This window comes from Perissodus microlepis, chromosome 16, assembly GCF_051167445.1.
Source record: "Perissodus microlepis isolate ML-2025 ecotype Zambia chromosome 16, ASM5116744v1, whole genome shotgun sequence".
Classification (NCBI taxonomy): Eukaryota; Metazoa; Chordata; class Actinopteri; order Cichliformes; family Cichlidae; genus Perissodus; species Perissodus microlepis.
In genome coordinates this window covers 30,398,932-30,420,729 of record NC_140476.1, presented here as the reverse complement: position 1 = coordinate 30,420,729, position 21,798 = coordinate 30,398,932, and the positions used below count along the sequence as shown (strand labels likewise).

The window sequence follows — 21,798 nt, the reverse complement described above, 5'->3', positions numbered from 1 at the left end:
CTTTGTGTGCGTCTATGAATATGATTAGATGTTACAAGTCAGTTGGCAGATGAGCAGCTGAGGATTGAGCCACTCAAAGGGAAGCATGAAAGAAGCAGTTCATGCCAACTGGCTAATACACTGCTCTACCTGAACTAATGCTATACTCTTCTTGCCAGGAGCAGATTTAAAAAGAAAGTTGGAGACATGCTCAGTATTTGCTTTGCATTTGTAGTGTCATTAAGATTTTTACTATCACTTAATAAATAAAATGATCTCTGCAGTATTTAATGTTCTGCAAAAGAAACAGTATTTTGCCAGCGCAAATTATATCAATGAAAGAGCTTCACATTAGGTTGAAGCATCACTTGTAGCTGAATGCATAAGCATGAGAGATTACAACTTTTTATGTTTTGGTTTCTTTTAATATCTGCCGAGAAACATTTTTCCGAGAGCTGAGAGGAGGTCGAAGGCTAATAGCAAAAACATAAATAAACATGTGGCTACCAATGAGACCTGTGAGGAAACCGAGAGAAGCACGCAGGCATATTCTTAAGACTTTTTCCTCAGGAGACTCTGTGCATGTAGCTCCTTGTGACATTCAGATGCATGATGGGAAACAGTTGGTCAGCACCTGGCAGGCAACCAATCCAATAAGAGAAGAGACTGATTAGATCCAGGACCCCCTCCCCGCCTTTGGTTCTGCTGAACTGGAGAGGCTCAGAGCTGGAAATGAGATTTTCATTCACACCCCAAATTCACCGGGGAACACAACTCCATAACACTCATAGAATCAGCCATGAAGCAAAGCAGGCTTCGACCCGCGGAGTGGAGGGCGACATGTGTGCTTCACTGTGCGTGCAGCCAGCTGTGATTATGCTGATGTGCACTCAATCTTTTCTTTTTTTTTGATGCTCACTTCCCTTCAACAGGCTTTCTTCCTGTGCGTGTGTGTGTTAATAAAGCACACGTGGAAGCATGTGGAGCTTGCACACAGTCTAAATACATACATGCATGTTCAAGCCCACACTTGCATGCACACACAGGCGGAGTCCCCGGGATGGGGCGAAGCATGCTGTGTGTTGTAATTTCACCCTCTCCCTGCTGTGAGGAATAATTACACCGCTCACTGACTCCTCAGTCCTCAATCTTTCCCGCTTCCCTCTCATCCTCATCCTCTTCCTGGACCTGCAACTCTCTCATCTGTCTGCTATCACTACCACACACTCACACCATCAGACTCACCCACCTTTTAGTTGCACAGCATTTTCCTATTCTTACAGCAAGAAATACAGTTTACACTAACAATTTTTTAACAGTGAAAGACAATCAGTCGCCATCAGCTCTAAATGATGGATTGGCTGCGTTTCTCTCTTTCACGTCACCGGCCAGCAGACAAAACAAGCTATTCTGACTCCACGAAACAGATTCACCGTTTGGGAATTTGGTGATCTGTCTGACATTTAATAGGCCAAATGTTCAGTGGATAAACTGAGAAAATAAGAGGGTGGAATCAAGCAGTAATGAAAATAGTCATTAGTCACTGCCCTCATTACATTAAGAAAGACGTTTTCTGACACGGCTGCTCGTATTTTATACAGATAATTAAACCAGGAGAGAGTTTTATATACATCCAGGCTTTGAAAGAACTGTTAGTCATCTGACATTGTCTGTGAGACTGAAAATGAATCTGACCTTTACTTCCAGAATCGCACATGTTCTCTATATAACACATTCAGTTATCTCAGTGCTACTGCATATCAAAGAAACTCGATGACAGCGCTTTTCAGTGGACGGTCCTGCTACATTTCTGCTTGAGTCAGAATGTGTTTTAATGTTTACAGTAGAGGGAAAAAAGGCACAGTGTCAGCAGCTGGGAGATTACTGACACCAGCACCAGAAGGACCGACAGTATTTCATGTTCCCCGCCATTCTGTAAATCCCACCAATTCCTATGCCTAACCTGTAACTCTGTGTTCTACACAGTACTTCAATCACAGCCGTCTTTGTAGACCTTTGAAAAAAAAGCATGCCGGATTGATCTATCTTGGCTCTAACATAGGAGGGAATTGTGTTGGAAGCAAAAGTGCAGACTTGGCCCATCTGCCGCTCAAGACAGGACCTGGGAAATGTTTAAAGAAACAGCAGCAGGTATTTTCTATTTGACACAGTATAACCCTGTGGATTATCTCAGGTTCAACAGGTCAGATTACTGATCAGATTACTAGTTTTATTTGATTAGATTTCTGGACTCTGACAGAAAAATATAATGAAACATTTACTCAGTCGAACACAAGCAAACCTGTAACTCACACCCCTGAAATTGGATGATTTAAAAGCTCTAAAATGAACCCAAGAGCACCAGTAACACAAGCTCGCAGCTCTGCAGCATAAGCATTTTCTGCACGTCTCTGCTTTTTCATTCAACATTTATGTCACAGAATTGAATAACGCCTCCTCCTTTTGGGAATTTCTGTTGGCCATATTTCACAAAATACTGAGTAGCAAAGTAATTGACTAGAATTTAATTGGTGATGAAAATACTCATTATCTGAAGCACAGTTAAAAAAAAGACACACTTAAATAAATGACACTCAAATAGGACGTCAGTGTGAGCGTGCAGTGATTCTGTACCATTCAGCCATTTGGAGTTGTACTGGGCAGTCCGGAGTGGTGGCATGCCGCCCAAGCTCCGGTATATGACGGGGTCACGGCCGGAGAAATCGATAACAGTGGCGGCATACAGCTCTCCGCTCTCTGTCACCACCGCCGTGGAGTTGTGACGAGGGTCGTACGGGCAGCGGGCCACGCCGTTCACACTCTCCAGCACGCTGCTCAAGTTGCCCACCTGAATGCAGGGCACAGAGACGGAGCGAGACGGGCGGTGCGTTAAATCTGCAGCCTTTTCATTGCGTTTCGACAAAACCCGCACAGCCGGACACACACATAACTACCTCTCTGGCGATACAACGCGGCTGGAAAGCATTGGTTCCGCACGTTATGACCTCCGTCTTGTTCACCAGCAGGACTCTGACGTAGTTCTGACATTCGGTCTGCAGAGAAGAAGGAAGGGGGAGAACACTTTGGAAAAGTTGAAGTAGAGCAAAAGCTGAGGTGGTTAGCTAAATACTCTTGGACGTGTTGCTGAAAAGAACAATGGACCAAGTCTTTGGGTACCGGCTTGGCATGCAATCAAAGCAAAGCAATTCAGTGTGCAGCTTTTGCTCTTGTGAGTCTATTGTTCAGAAATATGAATACTCGTTTGTAACTAAATGGAAGCCTGTCTGCGACACTGACATAGGCTCTACAGTAAGTCAAGAATGTGTTTTAATAAAAAGAATCAAATCTGCTTTAACAAAGGCTGAGAATGGATTTATTGGTCTTTGCGGCTAAGGACTGAGGTAATTGCGGTGATGCAGGTTTTGAAGAAAAATGATAGCCTGTTGTATATTTGGTATCAGTCTTCACTGTATAGACACTGTGAGAGGAAAAAACCCCAAAACAAAACAGTGGTGCAATTAGTTCTTACAAAAATCATTGAAGCAGGAATACTGATCGCACCAATTGTTATCAGATATATTTGAGAGGAAGTCCTTTTGAGAGTCTCACCCAAGACTCTCTTGTGCACATTTTCTTTCCCTTCCCTTTTGCCCTCTCTCTTCACTGCAAGAAAAACAACACTTGATTGAAGGGTCTGAAATAGCTGCTATGCACAGAGCCCTCCCATGAGGCCCACAAGGACCTCGCCACGACAGCCAGAAGATATCAAAATGGCCTCTCTGTAAGCCAGGCAGTGCTGACATGAAGTGTTGTAATTGGGGGCGTGATGGAGGTTACCTCTGTTTTGCCTTTGCTCTGACAGGACCCCCTGGTCTCCTCGTCCGGTGCCCATTCTGTCGCCTAGGAAACAAAAACAAGAAGAAAAAAAAGTCCGGTGATGACAAAAGAGGCCGAAAATCAGTCAGCTGAGTCCTTCAGACGCTTACAACAGTTACGCAACAGCACACTGTTGCTAATACTGTAGGCACGCTCAAAAAGATGCATGAAAAGACTTTAACCTCATTGCTGTTTGTTTATTGTGTAAACATGGCGACTGGCTTGGCAGCCCGGAGCTTATTCGAGGGTAGCGGGCAAAGCACGCAACGAGGCATTTGAAGGGCTGAGGACAGCATTAGCATGTAAATGGCTTTCTCTCTCTCTCTCGCTCTCTCCTTCTTATCCTTTCTTCTCTCTCTGAAAGTTTGCAGCACTCACCTCCACTCCACCACCTCCACCCTCCCACTGCCCAATTATATTCCTGTTGATGGGTATGTCTTGGGCTTAATTATGGATGCAGTACAGCAGCGCTGCGCGACTGCACTGCAAACACACTAATGCATGAGCATACACACAGTCTGCCTTGGCCACCGGAGCTGCTCTGGCTCTTGTTTAGAGGGGTTGAGAGATGTCCCTTTCTTGGCATTAACTGTACGGTTTATGAGCAGGTGCCAGAGGACCCCCCGTTATGTGTCACTGGCCTCATTTTACTCATCCTCCTCCCAATCTCCTCCTCTTCTCTGATCTCCCTGCCCAAGGAGGAGGTTAACTAAATGTAAAAAAGTCTGCCATTATATAACAACAATTCATCTCTTTCTTATTCTCTTTATTTCCTTCCCTCCCTAAAGGATTAATGTCACGCAGAATTGATAATTATCTACATGTTGGGGGATTGCCAGGAAAACTGGCCAGTGGGACGAAGTTGTGACCCAACATTCAGCGAAGCCTGCCAACTGAGGCCAAACAAGAGTCAGCATTAAACTGGGTCACAATTTCATTCGCCAGATGGAGAACTCGAACAAACTCCAAGAGTTAAAAAGGCAAAAACTTTGATTTATTGTGAAGCTCCTCTTAACTAAAACTTCTTTATGTGTAAATTTGTCCTCAGGTGACGCCATTTATTTTATTTTCTTGATCTTCATTTTGCTTAAATTAAATCTCAGTGGCAGAGACCTAAAACTGTATAGCCCTAAGACTCTGTAAAACGCTCTGCTGGGAGAATAAAGTTTTGACTTAATGATTTTTATTTTTTTTTCAGATCCTCACTGCAAAGAGTGTAGCTCAGAAATAATTTAAAAGGAAATAAAACATTCTAAGGACATTTAATCAGAACTTAAGAGAACTGCCAAAACCATTCTGGGGACAAAATGTAGAGTATATAAATAGATCTCTTATTTCACAGATCATGGAGTTTATCAACTATGCTTTAAGGGATGGAAGTTCATGATTTTGGATGATTAGCCTCTGCATAAATTCTTGCTAATGAGTGAAAACGCCACACTGAACAGCGCAATCCGCGGCCTAACGAGCTGCTCAAACATCTGCACATTATCTTGGGATTTCTTTTCTTGCTTTTATTCTCAGCTTATATTCATAGACAATTCACAACTGTGTGATTGTTTTTTTTATTACTCTGGCAGAACAGTTTCTGCTGCCAAGACACTGCAGGCAAACAGTTCTTAATTATTTTAAATGTCATTTTTGATTCTTTTGGATGCAGCTTAAACCCCTGCTAGTCAATACTGTCTTTGTTAGCGACATACATTAAAGTAAAGATGTTTCCTGTTGTACAGATTCACACCCATCAGTGAGTATTTGTTTACTGTGCCGGACGTGAATGTTGCTCATTAGCCTCGGCAGCACACGGCTAATATGCTCTATGCTACCTGCGCAGCGCTGCAACCGCAGACAAAGTTAGCTACAGGATCCCAAGCATTGTTAGAGATCATACCAGACTTAAATGCGACGAACACATTCACCACAGCAGCTTTATAAACAACTGTGTCGAGTTGATGTTACACACTGTGCTTTAAATGTCATGTTAAGTTTGCACAATTTAATTCCACTGTAGACATCTGGAGGCATAAAGAGTCGGGAAATGGGGACTGCTTTTGTGTGCGAGGCTGACTTTTACTGTCGTTCTTCTAATACAGCTTAAGGTAATAGTGATTTAACCCCTGGGCCATTGTGAGGACAGTGGTAGATCGTTTCAGTTTGACGGTTGGGGTGAGGAGCTGAATCAAATGGGAAACACGCCTCGAGGGATGGATGCAGAAAGACAACACGCACACGTTAAGAGTAAACTGTGGTGTTCCTGCTCTCGCTACTCTGTTGCCAGCTGAAGAGAAAAAATGTTTGACATGTTGATGCCATACTTGGAACATCTCCATCTGTCCACTGATGAAACTAAACTCAGATCTGTTACTACAAGTAATAAATCTGATGCTTTGATAAACATTATGCTAACAGTGGAACCCCAATCTGACCAACATGAACTATTAAAAAAAGAGGACTAACAACTAGACAGCCACAGCAGGTCTCCATATGATCATCAAAAGATCTCCCAACAAATATATACAGTGGGGCAAAAAAGTATTTAGTCAGCCACCGATTGTGCAAGTTCCCCCACTTAAAATGATGACAGAGGTCAGTAATTTGCACCAGAGGTACACACCAACTGTGAGAGACAGAATGTGAAAAAAAAAATCCATGAATCCACATGGTAGGATTTGTAAAGAATTTATTCGTAAATCAGGGTGGAAAATAAGTATTTGGTCACCTCAAACAAGGAAAATCTCTGGCTCTCACAGACCTGTAACGTCTTCTGTAAGAAGCTTTTCTGTCCCCCACTCGTTACCTGTATGAATGGCACCTGTTTGAACTCATCATCTGTATAAAAGACACCTGTCCACAGCCTCAAACAGTCAGACTCCAAACTCCGCCATGGCCAAGACCAAAGAGCTTTCGAAGGACACCAGGAAAAGTATTGTAGACCTGCACCAGACTGGGAAGAGTGAATCTACAATAGGCAAGCAGCTTGGTGTGAAAAAATCAACTGTGGGAGCAATCATCAGAAAATGGAAGACATACAAGACCACTGATAATCTCCCTCGATCTGGGGCTCCACGCAAGATCTCATCCCGTGGGGTCAAAATGATCATGAGAACGGTGAGCAAAGATCCCAGAACCACACGGGGGGACCTGGTGAATGACCTGCAGAGAGCTGGGACCACAGTAACAAAGGCCACCATCAGTAACACACTACAACGGCAGGGAATCAAATCCCGCAGTGCCAGACGTGTTCCGCTGCTGAAGCCAGTGCATGTCCAGGCCCGTCTGAAGTGTGCCAGAGAGCACATGGATGATACAGCAGAGGATTGGGAGAATGTCATGTGGTCAGATGAAACCAAAGTAGAACTTTTTGGGATAAACTCAACTCGTCGTGTTTGGAGGAAGAAGAATACTGAGTTGCATCCCAAGAACACCATACCTACTGTGAAGCATGGGGGTGGAAACATCATGCTATGGGGCTGTTTTTCTGCCAAGGGGACAGGACGACTGATCCGTGTTAAGGACAGAATGAATGGGGCCATGTATCGTGAGATTTTGAGCCAAAACCTCCTTCCATCAGTGAGAACTTTGAAGATGAAACGAGGCTGGGTCTTCCAACATGACAATGATTCAAAACACACCGCCCGGGCAACAAAGGAGTGGCTCCGTAAGAAGCATTTGAAAGTCCTGGAGTGGCCTAGCCAGTCTCCAGACCTCAACCCCATAGAAAATCTGTGGCGGGAGTTGAAAGTCCGTGTTGCTCGGCGACAGCCCCAAAACATCACTGCTCTCAGAAGATCTGCATGGAGGAATGGGCCAAAATACCAGCTACTGTGTGTGCAAACCTGGTAAAGACCTATAGTAAACGTTTGACCTCTGTTATTGCCAACAAAGGTTATGTTACAAAGTATTGAGTTGTATTTTTGTTATTGACCAAATACTTATTTTCCACCCTGATTTACGAATAAATTCTTTACAAATCCTACCATGTGGATTCATGGATTTTTTTTTTTCACATTCTGTCTCTCACAGTTGAAGTGTACCTCTGGTGCAAATTACTGACCTCTGTCATCATTTTAGGTGGGGGAACTTGCACAATCGGTGGCTGACTAAATACTTTTTTGCCCCACTGTATGTATAAAAGCCACTATAGGTTGTAGAATGAATAATGGAGAATACAGATGCTCCACAAAGATGTTGCTGCAACTAGAAACAGAGATGATGAAGGAGGATTAAATGCAAACAATACAGTTTGGAATTGATAAACTAAACGAAGTGTAAAAAACAGTTTTTCGTCAGAGTGGATCACCCTATCCCTGGCATCTTCCACTTTCACACCCACCCTCTGCATCTCCACCTTCACTACATCCATGAATCTTTTCTGAGGTCTTCATATTTTCCTCCTGTGGCAGCTCAACCTCAACATCCTTTGTCCAATATAGTCTCTATCCCTCCTCTGCATATGTTCAAATCATCTCAACCATAACTCTTTAACTTTGTCTCCAAACTTCTCAGCCTGAGCTGTCCCTCTGATATAGTCATAAATTCATCCATCCTGGTCACTCCCAATGAAAATCTTAGCATCTTAGCATCATGAAGTTATATTAAGCTCCTGCAGACAGTAAAATACCAGTAAGTGTGCTCTGGCCCGTATTGATAGTTACAGCTCATCTCCCCGTCTCCCACAGCAGCTCCCTTCAATTAACCTGCCTCAGACTGCACTGGAGAAAGAGCCGGCAGCAGGGGACGGCTATATAAAGTAAACTGTGATTAAAATGAAACTTGAGCTCCAGATACCGAACACGAAGCAGACGAAAAAGTGAAAATATTGAAAGTAGCTAATGTGCTCCGCGGGAGCTCAACTTTCGAGTCATGTCACTAGTGCTGCTGCCAAACAAGTATGCACGCAGTCAACAACCTGAAATCCACTTCCCCTGCGTACAGCGAACAGTGCGGCACCTGCCATTCAGAGAGCAGCTCCGCCCCCTCCGCACTCCATCATTCTGCCCGTTGAAATGAAAACACTGCTCCTTCACAGCCCCGTGCCTGTCAGCCCATGACAGCCTGGGGACTGATGGGATGACGTCATGTGCAAACACACACACACACGCGCACAAGCACAGGCAGATGGATGCCTTTGCGATGAATCATGGCTTGGAGCATTACCATCTTTTCTGCAGGGCCCCGTCTCCAAGGATCCCCATCGACTTAACCCTGTGACCTTCACCAGAAAGTGCCACCCTCCTTACCGTCCCCCCCCTCCCCACCCCTTTCTCTGTCCATCTCCTCTTCTTCACACCACTTTGGAACAAAGCAACGCTCACACAGAGGCTGTGAGAATACCAGCTCTACCTCAACATTCTCTCCCTCAAATTCCTACACTCCATACCAAGTCCTGAATGGCCTGACTGCCATTTACCAAATGAATAAAAGCTACGCAATGTGCAGGCAGGAGAGGTCCCTTCTGCAAACAGGAAAATTATGAGTACTTTAAAAAAAGAATTGACTTTGGAACCTAGAGTTTCAATTAAGCACAAATGCTGCTTTGTTTAAAATGTTCTTGTAGTTAGAAACAGTGTTGCCAACTTAGCGACTTTGTCGCAATATTTAGCGAGTTTTCAGACCCCCTTAGCAACTTTATTTCTAAAAATATGGTCAAATAGTCAAATATGGCAACTTTTGCTGGTGTTATTAGGAAGACTTATGACCACTTTTTGACATGAAAGGACGCATGGGTCTTACTCTCAACAAGCAGTGGGTGCTACCGTGGGTACCTCGCCCGTGCCAAAGCGCTCACAGGCGGCAGATCGTCCTCACGCAGCAGTCGCCCCCAGCTGCTGTCATAGCAGGAGATGTTCACCCCTACGCGTCCACACTGCAAATGAATGAGCGAAGCCGCTGCTCCCGCCCTGACTGTAATGACGTCAGTTCTTCTTTTACTCTTACTTTTTGTGGATCACAAGGTTTAAAACTACTTAAAATCACACACACACTTTTTTGTGTGTCTATGTGTGTGTGTAACTCTGCTAGAGTGCCTGTTTTGGGTCACTTTTGCCGGTACCAAGCCCGGATAAAGGAGGAGGGTATTTAATTACTTTTTTTTTTTATTTTGTTATTTTTATTTTTTTATTATGATATTTAAAAAAATTGCTAAAAGAATTTAATTTGTAGTTCTAAATATATTCTAAATGCATTTAGGGTGTTTTTTACTCACTTTATTTCTCTCTCCTACATGTAGGTTACAATTACATAAGCATGACCAATTATGCAAATTAGGCGATGATTTAGCCAGTTCTAGCATTTTTAGGATGACCAATAGCGATTTTCCTTACTGAGGTGTTGACAACACTGGTTAGAAATGACTGTGGTGCGTCTGTAGGTGTATACAGAATACATATTCAATGTACAATGCTACTTTGAGTGGCCAGTTACCTTAGCTTAATTTAGCATAAACAACTTACATATGAGAAAACAACTATCCTGCCTGAGTACATCATTATAACTTGTTGTTTTTTTCAAGCCAAACCAAAATAAATAAATAAATAAAAAATAAACACTGTAAACCAGTTTACAGTGTTTAACTTTAGAGGTTAGCTTAGTATTAAGCATATAGGCTAACTATGCTACACAGGTTAAATAGGCTAAACATTAGTAAGTTATTAATTTTTTCAAATAAAGTTTGCTCAAATGTCTTTATGATAAGATGTCCTGACTGTAATTTGAACTGATGACTTTGTGACAGTGAAGCAGCGCCAATAAAATATTATATTTCATGCTGTTAGTGATACTCAAGCAACAATCACCAGCTAATAGCCTAAAGCAAAATTTCATTAGCAGCAACAGATTATGAAGGAAGAAAAACATTTGAGATATTTAACAATGAATTTAAACTTGTAAAACAGAGATCCATGTCTAAAAAAAAATTATGCTACTCTAGCTCCCTTTTTTGTATGCCCCTGTTCCATGGTCATACTACAGGTACCCAAGGCTGATAGCCAGAAAAACGGGGCTACAAACTGCTTTCCATATAAAAGTCACCCAGCATCCCAACCCCAAACTCCTCACCTAAAAAATTCCATATGTGGTTATATCACATTCTGACTCAGACCTCCTGCCAATTTAGGCGCTGTGCAAATGTCTGCTGGGTGTGCGAGTGGAGGCATCTGACACAACTCAATCACACTTCTTTTCTCACACTATCTTTAAATGCCAGATGTATGTTTTGCATCTCTGAAGTGTGACATCCACGTTTAGTGGTTTTTATAATGAGTTTTCCTTCATTTCACATTTCCTTCAAAATCCAAGAAGCAGGAGAGGAAATAGCTTTCCATTACTAAGACATTCATATATAAACACATTAAAAAAATAAACAAACAAAAAATTGCAATCACTGTCCTTGTTGCAGAAAATATCGCAAAGTTAAAGACCCATGTGTCTACTAACTTCCTGCCATTTTTCATGCTCACACACCCCAGGGCCACGGAGGCTTTATTATTTGCGCCTGTAGTCTCAGTTGCATGTTAGAGTTCATTTCCATCTATTAGTGGGGCCAGCAACCATGTACAAATCCCCACCATCAATTCCACCTCCAAACCTGAGCATGACACTCCATTTCTCCCAATTTTGTCTCGCCGTAGACACAATAAGAATATCTTGCCAGCGGCGCCGTTCTTAAAGGAGCAAAGACAGAGGAAAAACATGAATTTTTTATGGGCAAATAAAATTGCAGAAAATACAATTAGCAGCAAGATAGAGGATTCATCACTTTTACTGCATAAAGGTGGCAGCTGGGCTCGAAAATGAATTCTATTTTTACGAGAAATTGAGAGAAAAGGGGGGGGGGGGGGGAGATGGTGAGTGGGAAACGCTAATGAAGTAAAGAGAATCTGCAAGCGGTGGCGGCTGCAAATATGGTCTTTCCTGAAATGTGGTGCTATGTTGATAAGGCTGCCTCTCACTGACACACTGCTAACATCATGTGTGACAACTAATTATAACTCATGAATATTGTAAATAAGTGTGTCAGGGGAGTAATGGTTGTTTGAATAGGAGCTGTCTGACACTTGTTACAGTCGAGACAGATTTGTATAACAATGCAAAAGGATTGCTCCTCACTGTTGTTAGTTCAGTCAAGAAAAGCATTAAAATATGAAAAAAAGCATCCCTGGAGTATTTAATATAGAGCCTAATAATTAAATACCTTTAACCAGCAACAGCTAAACCATTATTCAATATGTACATAATGGTTTGAAATGCAGAACGGCTCATTCAGAATAAAATGTTGTGTGTTGATGAGTATTATCCATGTAAGCAGGTTACTTTACAGTCACAAAAATGTATTCTGTATTCACCACAGGCTCTTCCTCTAAATACTCCTCCATTGTTGAGCTTGAGGAGAGAGAAAAAATGGCATTATCGTACACTGATCGACTGTTGATCACGTCCCCTTGTTTCCACCTCTTCCTGCCATTTCAGGCACCAATAAATCACACCCAGCCCATACGCTCCCAGACTTAATGCTTGACAGTATGGCCAGATTTGGCACAAATTGGTGCCCAGGTGGTGCAGAAGAAAAACAGTCAGCAGCTAAAATAGTAACACGGGAGCGAACACCTGTGAGCCGTGTTCGCAGGTGGGAAACCAGTGACGCATCATGCGTTTGCCTTTAACACTTGTCAGTCAGGCTTTTGATGTTACGTGACATGTTATGTTCAGCACTGGTAATGTATTTGCAACATCACTCTAACTGTTCCAGTTTCTGCATCAGTACTGGCTAAAAATAATAAATACACTGACATCACAAGCAGACAGTGACTGCCTCACTCAAAAAGCCACCTCTTCCACACTTTCCCTCTCTGATGTCCAAAGGTGACGCGTCCTGATGCTTTGGGAGATAAATATTGCACTGGATGTTGAAAGGAAGCGGAAACTCAAACTCATAACGAGTACATTAGGTGTTCAGAAGTGGCATTGTGTATTTTGTCTTGCCACCAGCTTTTAAAAATCACAGCTTTAAAAGCTTAAATGTTTGTTTTTTCCGTCTCTCTCTCTCTGCTGGTTTTGGAAATCATACAAACTGCAACACTAAATTGTGAAATTGTTAGCTGAAAGCTATAAAGTGGGCAAATTTAACTTCTCAGAATTTTGACACAAAATAAAAGATTCTAGTCAGCATATGGTTTCTTATACAGTAAACGCAGTGTGTGGTTTTTATACACTTTTGGTTTTCATTGTACTCTGGATATTATTATTCTCTGAATGTACTTACAGGAAGTGCGAGACTGCTGTAAGCATAAAAATATGACCTGCGTGTGAAGCTGCTTGCTGGATGACAGGTGACACAAAAATGGATGCACGTCCATCTGTGTCATTCCTGAAAATGAAACGTCTTAGTAACTTGAGGAATGACCTGATTATATTCCGTTGGCCAAAGGTCAAGGTTACTCTTGTAAATGAACACCAGAGGAAATGGACTCTGGGATGAACTCAGAAAGTGGTGGTCAAAGATCAACGTCAAAGTTGGGTCAAAAATTAATTACAATTTGATCCCAAAGGTCACTGGGACATTATTCCCAAGTTTTGGACTGTGCAACTGCTCACACGCCGATGCTTTTTTACAGATTCACACATTGCTCAGTAATCGGTCATTTACATCAGAGGTAGAGTACAAGAAAGAAAAAAATACATATAGGTCAAAGGGCAACGAGTGTGCAGATTAATTCACAGCCTTAAAAAAGAGACAAATGATCACAGTCAAATAGTTGAAGATATGAGAAAAGCACGTTTAGCTGACCTTGACCAGGTGTCTAACTGTCATTGGGTATTTACCTGAATGTGGTTACAGTCTAGTGGATTTTAAATAAGAGTGGGAGTTACCACAGTCACTGTGAAAATGCCACATCCCTCACAATATGTCAGAAGTCTCTATTTAACTGCATATATTAGAAGGTGCACAGTGTCTTCATCCCGGTTTTGTCAGTCCTTGTGCCAATTTGTGTAGCAATATTTTGTTTCACGCTGCTGTTATTTTGAACCATTAAATATTAAAAGTGCCTTCATATGAAAAATAGTTCAGATTTGCTATTGAGCCACTTTCATTCCATTTGCACCCTGAATGGGAAAATCATCCTTCAACAGCAAAATGCAAACAAAGGAATACACAAGTAAATACATGCATATTTACATAAAACACCCACAGGCTTGCATTCATGTATACAAACACAGACATATAGGATTTCCCCAGCTACAAAACCACTGATGAATGAAACACTATTTTCAGCAATCCTTTGTCTCGCGGCTCAATGTATCGCAACACTGATACACGGACACACCCACATCCTCTCCTTTGTGTTTCCTCCCCGCACGCACAATAACGATGTCCATTCACAATCCCCCACACACGGACACGCAGACACGCACACTTGTTAACCGAGAGCTCATCCGCTCATACCTCCCCTTGTCAAACTCCCCATTCTGACACAGTGAAGTGGTGCAGCAGGAAGCCATTAACCTACACCTTCATCTACATACTGCTCGGACATGGAGAGCACAGTGCTGCCATATTCAGCACACATTTCAGGAATTAAATACACTTGTTGTCAAAGACATCTATACAAACACCAGCAAACACACAGCAGGAGCCAATGGTAATTCATCTGCAAATGCAAACCTACAAGGACTTCATGATATCTTGCTCTGTTTTGGCGTGAAAAGCAACATTTAGAAAGATTTACCAGTGTAATGTTTTCTTAATGCTTTTAACAGTGAAAAAAAAATCTTTTGATACACAGCTACACACACACAAAATGTGTGCAAATCATTAATATTGACAACACTGCTTGAGTTGATTTCTTGTTTGCTTTCATGCCCTTTAACAAGATATCAAATCAAGGATTCTTCTATAAGGGCTTATGTTAAAAAAAGATAACACTGGTGCTCTATGATTTCTGGAGCATATGATTTCATTCAAATACAGGGTAGAAAGAAACATTTCATTGTCCTTTTACAAGAAACTATTGTTCCGGTATCAGTATGAGGAGATTTCAAGAGACGCCAGTTTTGAATAGTGCTGCACAGGGTCAGGTGTGTGTGTCAGGGATGAAGACCTACATGCAGACACTGATCAAAGGGATTTGGTGTTATTGAACAAGCTTATAGACACTTCAAAAACAAAAGAGAACTGGTTTTTTTGCTATATACACCCACCAACGAAAAAAATAAGACTGCAGCTGGTTAACATCACAGCTCAGATGGGGGTCCCAAACATGTTTGCATCCTGTCAACATGTCACTAGCATGATCCTGTATATGGATGTTTTTTCCTGTAGAGTGATGCTGTTGGCAGGTGCAGTCTGACAGACAGAAAATAGTTCACATTTGAAACTGCTCAGAACAAGGTTTGTGGATTTTTTTAGTAATAAAAACCTGTTTTCTGAAATGAGACATTTCAGTTTTTTAGATGTTTTTAGGCACTATGAGCAACACAAGTCAAATACCATCTAGTTTCATTACATTCAAGAGATGGTAGATATTCCACAGCAAACACATCCAAACCCACACTAACACATCTACATGGATAACCACAGATCAGAGGAAAGCCACATATATTTCATTTTCTGGTGAACTGTCTCTTTAACGTTATTTAAATGTAAACTAGATGTTTTGTAGTCATGCTCGTGGATATTTTATGACAGAAATTATTCAAGTAATGATACTGGGAAGAGGAAGCTTTTTTCCTCTTCTCCTTTGATGTTAATGCCGTGATGAATACATTGCTTGGTTCAGCATTTGTAACAGCCTGTATGTGGTTGCCCACTCGCCACGCTGCTGCCTCCTACTCACTGCAATTCCACACGCAGGTGAAGGCAGACAGTCTCTCCATGACCAGCCCACTAGCACGCTGGATTATCCCTCGTCTTCCTCAAACACTTAGTGTACTGTGCTTACCCGCACAAGTATGGTGATTCACGCAGGAACTGCATGCACTAACACAGTGTGCTGTTTAGCGTGTGCATTGTATTATTTTTTATCTTTGAAGTGGTCAAAAGTTGATTGTTAAAGAAAAGAAGCGACATTTAATCCATCCATCTGTTTTTCTAACTTCTTAACTATGAAAATAAGTAAACAACTTTGCAAAAACCACTGACAAAAAACTATTCATTTGATACCACTGCAATACAAATTTTGTTACTTTTTCCTAGCTGGCTGGCAAAGCTGCAGCACATTACAGGGTGACAAGTAGCCCCCGTTTGCTCTCAGCTCTGTAGCTCGCAGATTATGCCTGCACTCTGACAAAGGCCGCATCAATAATTAAATCTCCGTCCAAACTGAAGCCTAGAAATTAATGAAGAGTGTGAATGAAATCAGCTATGACTCATCAAATGCAGGGCAAGAGCGGAGCTTGATACTATGAGTGAAACAGGGGCATGAATATCTCGGCTCGGTAGCTTAACGGCCATCCAGTGGCCTTCCATTCATTTTGAATGTCCCCGTTTTCTCTGTGAATCCAACTGCTTTTGCACTGAAAGCACTCGGACGATATTCAATTAAGATTTATTTATACAATATAACTGTAAAACAACAGGCGTTTTTAACGATGATACAATATTAAGGACAGTGCACAGCAGTGATTGGTGGGAGGAACTCTTTTTATCCAGGAAGAAACCTCCAGCAGAGCCAGGCTCAGGCATAGAGACACCACAGGATAAAAAGACAAACTATGGGAGAGAAATATATAACGCAGATGAATAATCATTGATGTGTACAAGGGAAGGTCAGTGTGTCTTCAGTCTAGCCAAAGGTCAGTTTCTCTTGTCCCAAAGGAATTTAGGCATTCAACAAAAACACCTACAATAACAAATCCAGACAGATGGGACGCTCCCAGCGATCTCTGTGGTGGAGGGATTTTTCATCAGACATGTCCTGAACAAAAGAGCAAGCAGCGACATTGACCTGTTGAATCAACTTTGCTCTCTTGACCTTGATTAGCTGCAGGGAAACTACACATGCTGGGGCCAAACAACAGCGAACAGTCAAACCAGCTGCTCTGACCTGCAGTAAACGGCCTTTGGACAAACTGGTAGGTTTAATCATCCAACCACTCGATTTTCCATGCAGAAAAAAAAAAAGCTACAAGTATGCTACAATCACTATCAATACTGTCAACTATCACAATATCAATAAAATAAAGCACATTTTCCTCATGAGATATATATATATATATATATATATCTCTATCTCTATCTATCAACAACAATGTGCTTTCCATAATTATCAACACATGATGTACAACCTGTTGCACATACACATTCATATCCAGCATGTCAATAAGACATCAGAAATTTGTGTAAAATAGACTAAAACACTCAAAATATATTCAGTGAGAAACAAGGAAAAGCTTAAAAAACATATAGATGATCAATATAGTTGCTGATTCAACTTGATTCAGTTCATGAATTGATAAACTAAAGAAAAAATAACATGCTAAGGTCACATCGTCACGATTCCACAAAAAGGTAATGTGGCAGATTTGCATCGTCATTCGATTGCAGCATTAGCGAACTACAAAAATCTATGCATTAACATCAAAGAAGTACAAACATTGGCCAAAACGAGAATAAATAAGAAGAAAACTGAGTAGAACATATATTATATAGTCAAACTACACAGAGAAGACTGAGTGAGAGCAAACGCATCTTAGTTTAAATACAGATTACAGTGTTACACTACTTTGGTTGAATGCCACTGTCAGCCTGAAGAAACCATCATGTCACGCAGCGGGACGGCCACCTGGGGGTTTGCTCATCATCAGCTGGCTGTGGGAGCCCGAGCACATGGCTCAGCTCAAACAACCGCAAACACAAACAACATATCAAGGACAAGCAATCCCAGGCCCTGAACACATGGGGGTGAGGGCACTCCCGCTTTAGAACTTCTGACATTTCCCAGCAAGCAAACCCGAGAAAAAAAACTAAAAGTCTCCGACTTGGAAGATAAGGACAGAGCAAATAGAGGTAACCTTAAAGGAAAGTAAGTCTCAGGCAATGTGGTGAAAAGCCACAACGACCCCAGATTCATATTAGGGCTGATAGTCAGTGGAACTCTGGAGGGAAATAACTAAGAAGTATACTTTTAGGGAAGCGTGATATCACAAAAATGACACCATTGTCCTTTTCCATAACCCCTTCCTCCCTCCTTCCCCAGTCGCCCCATGCATTTACAGAAAGGGCAAACCAATCAGAGGGAAATTTGACTGTGCTCTGCCACATGGAACACTGCAGTTCAACGGCGGCACACCTACAGGAACACGCACAAAGCTCACGAGTCAAGCTAAGCTGTTTTCCTGTGTCTCACTCCACTACATTTCCAGCCTTCTCCTATAATGTCTTGGTTTCACAATGGCGTGAGGCTCCACTTCAGCATGACATTTACGCTCATTATAGTATTTTTAAGTGACGTCAACACGCATAATCTTTGGAGTAAAGGGGCTGCATATTGATGTACACCCAGATTGTTCTATACAATAGAAAACCAGCAGAGCAACACAATGAACGGGCACACGAGAAAGATTCAATGAAAGCATTAACCTGATAGAAAATGCAGCGACAGTTCCGCATCAGGAGCAAATACAATGTTCTTCTGAGGAGAAATGTCACAGAGACGCCCTGAGATTTATTTATTTTTTCACTGTATGTGGGGTTGAGAAAAAGAAAAAAAAAAGAAAAAAACAAGTGTGCAAAGGCAGAGGGAGCTATAGAGAAAGTAACCACGTAGAGATTGTGGAGTGGAAGGTTAAGGCAGGTGGAGACAGATACGCGGAGATCCAGACAGTAATATGGTGTTTACACATTCCACCTCCATGTTGCTTCTGTCTTATCTATGCAGGGATTATCTGATGGACTGACAAAGACCTCTCTCCTCCCCCTCAAATCACCTTCTTTCACTTCGCTGCACTAGCAGATATTGCAACTGGAAGAATTAAAGAATGGGGGGGGGGGTTGACTTACTCCTGTTGCTGTTATGAAACGCCTTTTTGTGCAAGTACTTTTAACGTAGTTAAACAGCTCACATTGTCTTAATGTGAAGATATTTATTCTGAATGAGCTCATTCAGAAAAAAGGATATAAATGTCATGTTTTGGGAAGCTTATATTAGACTGATAGTCATAAAATGCATCATTCAGTATGGCCAAATAAATCGATTGATTGACAGGTAAGCTGAAGGGAAATAAAATCGAATAAGAGTAAACTGTTAATCTCACTTGCAAGAAACAAAAGCGCATTCACCACTGTGTGAAAATACAGGTTTTACTCAAAAAGCCCATGAAAAGAGGATTATGCTGCAGACCTGGTTTGAGAAGCTTTTGTGGAAATGTTCATGTATCAGAGTGAAGCTTTGACATGGCTGGAAGCCATCTAGCCAGCTGCTGTGAATCCATGCTGTTGGAGGAAGCTCTTCCCTGTCAGCAGATTTTTCAGATCCATCTTTAAAGCTTACAGGGGTTAAGTGTGTATAAAAAAAAAATATTGGTAATAGTCAGAGTGATGTTCAGACCATTTTTTTTTGCACTTCTGTCTATTATTTTCATTTTTCAGAAAACTAAAAATGCTGGTTTTAGTCACCTGAGCAGAGTTAGAAATGCACTCAGTTCCTAAAATAACCCAAAAGTGAAACAAACAAACAGAAAAGTCTTTTCAATCCTTCATATTTCTAACCGCAGTCCAGCTCCTTCCAGTTTCCCTCCCTTATCCATTTTGTTTCCATATCATATAAACACTATCTCTGCTAGTGCTGTTACTCATCATACAGACAGGTCACATTGCAAAGAAGAAAAAAACAGTAAATGTAACAAATAAATACCAGGCTCTAGAAATAAGTGTTAAAATGTTTATTACAATGCTGGAATAAGTCAAATAGAAAACTTGTTTCAACTTCTTCGTTCACAGTTTTCTCATTATTTCTCATTATTTGTCTGAAGCACTTTTAACACCTTTGCAGAGCACTTTGCAGTGTTTCTCATTTAAACACAACAATAGACAGTAGACACAATCCTCTGCCAGAGCAGAGCTACCGCTGCTCCATGAAGAGCATTATCTCAGAGTCCAATCACAGTGTTCCTGAAAAGCAGACAACTTTACATGTCTTTTTTGCCCTGTTTTTCTACATAAGAAGGAAATGTGCTCTGTCAGAAGTGACAGAGCACATAACAGTAAGGTAAGAAATTGTAAGGGCAGACACAGTAACCCTGTCTCTGAACTTCACAGTCGGGAGCTGAGGAATCAAAACTGGCACACAGGTACATTTTAGGACCTGAAGGTTTTTATCTATATCAGTTGTTACGACATAATCGTGTTGCCTAGTAACCACTTACCACTTAAGTAATCCAGAGTATTCAAAATACGTTACTCTCATTGAGTAATGTAACAGAATACGTTACAAAATACATTTTGGGGCATGTATTCTGTAATCTGTAGTGGAATACATTTTAAAAGTAACCTTCCCAACACTGATTACATTCAATCACTTCACACACTAAGTTATGAAGTCAGGTTTACTGTATTTGTAGACTTTACCATAAGTTTCATGTCAAATAAATGACTGTATGAATGTACTTAAGGCGATGGGATTCAAAGCCATGTAAATGAGTCCAGCCTGCAAAATCATCCTTTATCCAGCATGTAGTTTTATGTGTTTCTCAAGTGCATGGTTTTGACATGTATAGGCAAACTATAAGGCAAATAGGGTAAATATGTTGGGTGTATATTTGACAAAATCTTGCATAACGATTTTTCATTATATAATTTACGGGGGTCGCCAATGTTTGACCGATGAGTGGAGTGGTACACAAATTTTTTTAGACAGTTGATGGTTGACATGGTATTTCAATTATACATAGAAGTAAATACAAATATACTTATAAACAGCACAAACATATCAAATAACAAAGTGGTGTGGGCATGCATTAATAATTAATATATAACTGTAATAAATTAGCAGTTTAGTAGTATATTTACTAGTTTATCATATCAAAAAAGTCCTTGAAGGCACTTTAAACACTTTAAATCTTTTTTTTTTTTTTTTTTAAATCTGCCTAAAATATATGACTTTATGATTTATCATTTAAATTAAAGAAAAAAGATGACCAGTTAGACACACACATAAGATTGGAATTGGAAGCCTTGTGACCTCATACCTACTTACTGACTGTTACTAGTTACATTCTTCACCATCTTATCACAAAAGGCTAATGCTGGAGCCTTTGAAGCTTTGACCTTGCTAGATAAGGCATATCTCTAAGTGCATGTAAAAAAAAGGTTAAAAAAAATGAAAGCAGGAGAAAAGAGATAAGTCAAGTGCAAAAATAGGTAGAGGTAATTATGTGTATATTTGTGAGGAGCGAGCTTCAAGCAGTAGTATGTGAAAAAAAAATCAGAAGAAAGGGGCGATCCAAATATTTGGTATTATTCTTTGGCTTTGTGGTCTTGTACAAATATGTTAGCGGGAGACAAATCAATATTCTATCTCCTGTTAGTACCTTGCAGCATGTGGAAGAAAGAAAGATCTATCTAAACAGGGCTCTGCTTGTGTTATTTTCTATTACTCTGAAACTACAAAAGAAGGTAAAAGAAAGGGAAGAAGGATAAAGACAGATGGGGACTGGTGGGGATTTATTCCCATTTTGGGCATCAAAAGTTTGCCCATCAAAAGTTGCTGTTTTTTCTTACCACACGTGGCAGAACTGCATCCCAACAGGAATTATAAGCAAGAGAGAGAGAACCGGATGACAGAAACAGAGTTGTTGCTTCAGCTCTCCATTCCCTCTCCCACCCTTCAAACACTTGAGCCTTTTCTATACCTCTGCTGCTTTCACCACTCTCCCACTCCTCTTTTTTATCCCCCACTATGCAAGCACACACACACACACACACACACACACACACCACCTTGATTGCGT

The 21,798-nt window shown here is 41.1% G+C and overlaps 1 protein-coding gene across 6 annotated transcripts in view; it reads right to left on the bottom strand.

Annotated features, from left to right (window-relative positions):
* sema5ba (sema domain, seven thrombospondin repeats (type 1 and type 1-like), transmembrane domain (TM) and short cytoplasmic domain, (semaphorin) 5Ba) overlaps positions 1 to 21,798 on the bottom strand; it is a 182,961-nt gene that overhangs the window by 63,532 nt on the left and 97,631 nt on the right. For all 6 annotated transcript variants that reach the window (XR_014797180.1, XM_084908224.1, XM_084908223.1 and 3 more), the window contains 3 exons: positions 3,817 to 3,879; positions 2,934 to 3,032; positions 2,614 to 2,827 (listed from right to left, as the gene is read on the bottom strand). Coding sequence is in view for 5 of the 6 variants with exons in the window: in XM_084908224.1 (XP_084764350.1) it covers positions 2,614 to 2,827; positions 2,934 to 3,032; positions 3,817 to 3,879 (376 nt within the window). In the remaining variant the exon portion in view is untranslated. The remainder of the gene's footprint in view (positions 1 to 2,613; positions 2,828 to 2,933; positions 3,033 to 3,816; positions 3,880 to 21,798) is intronic.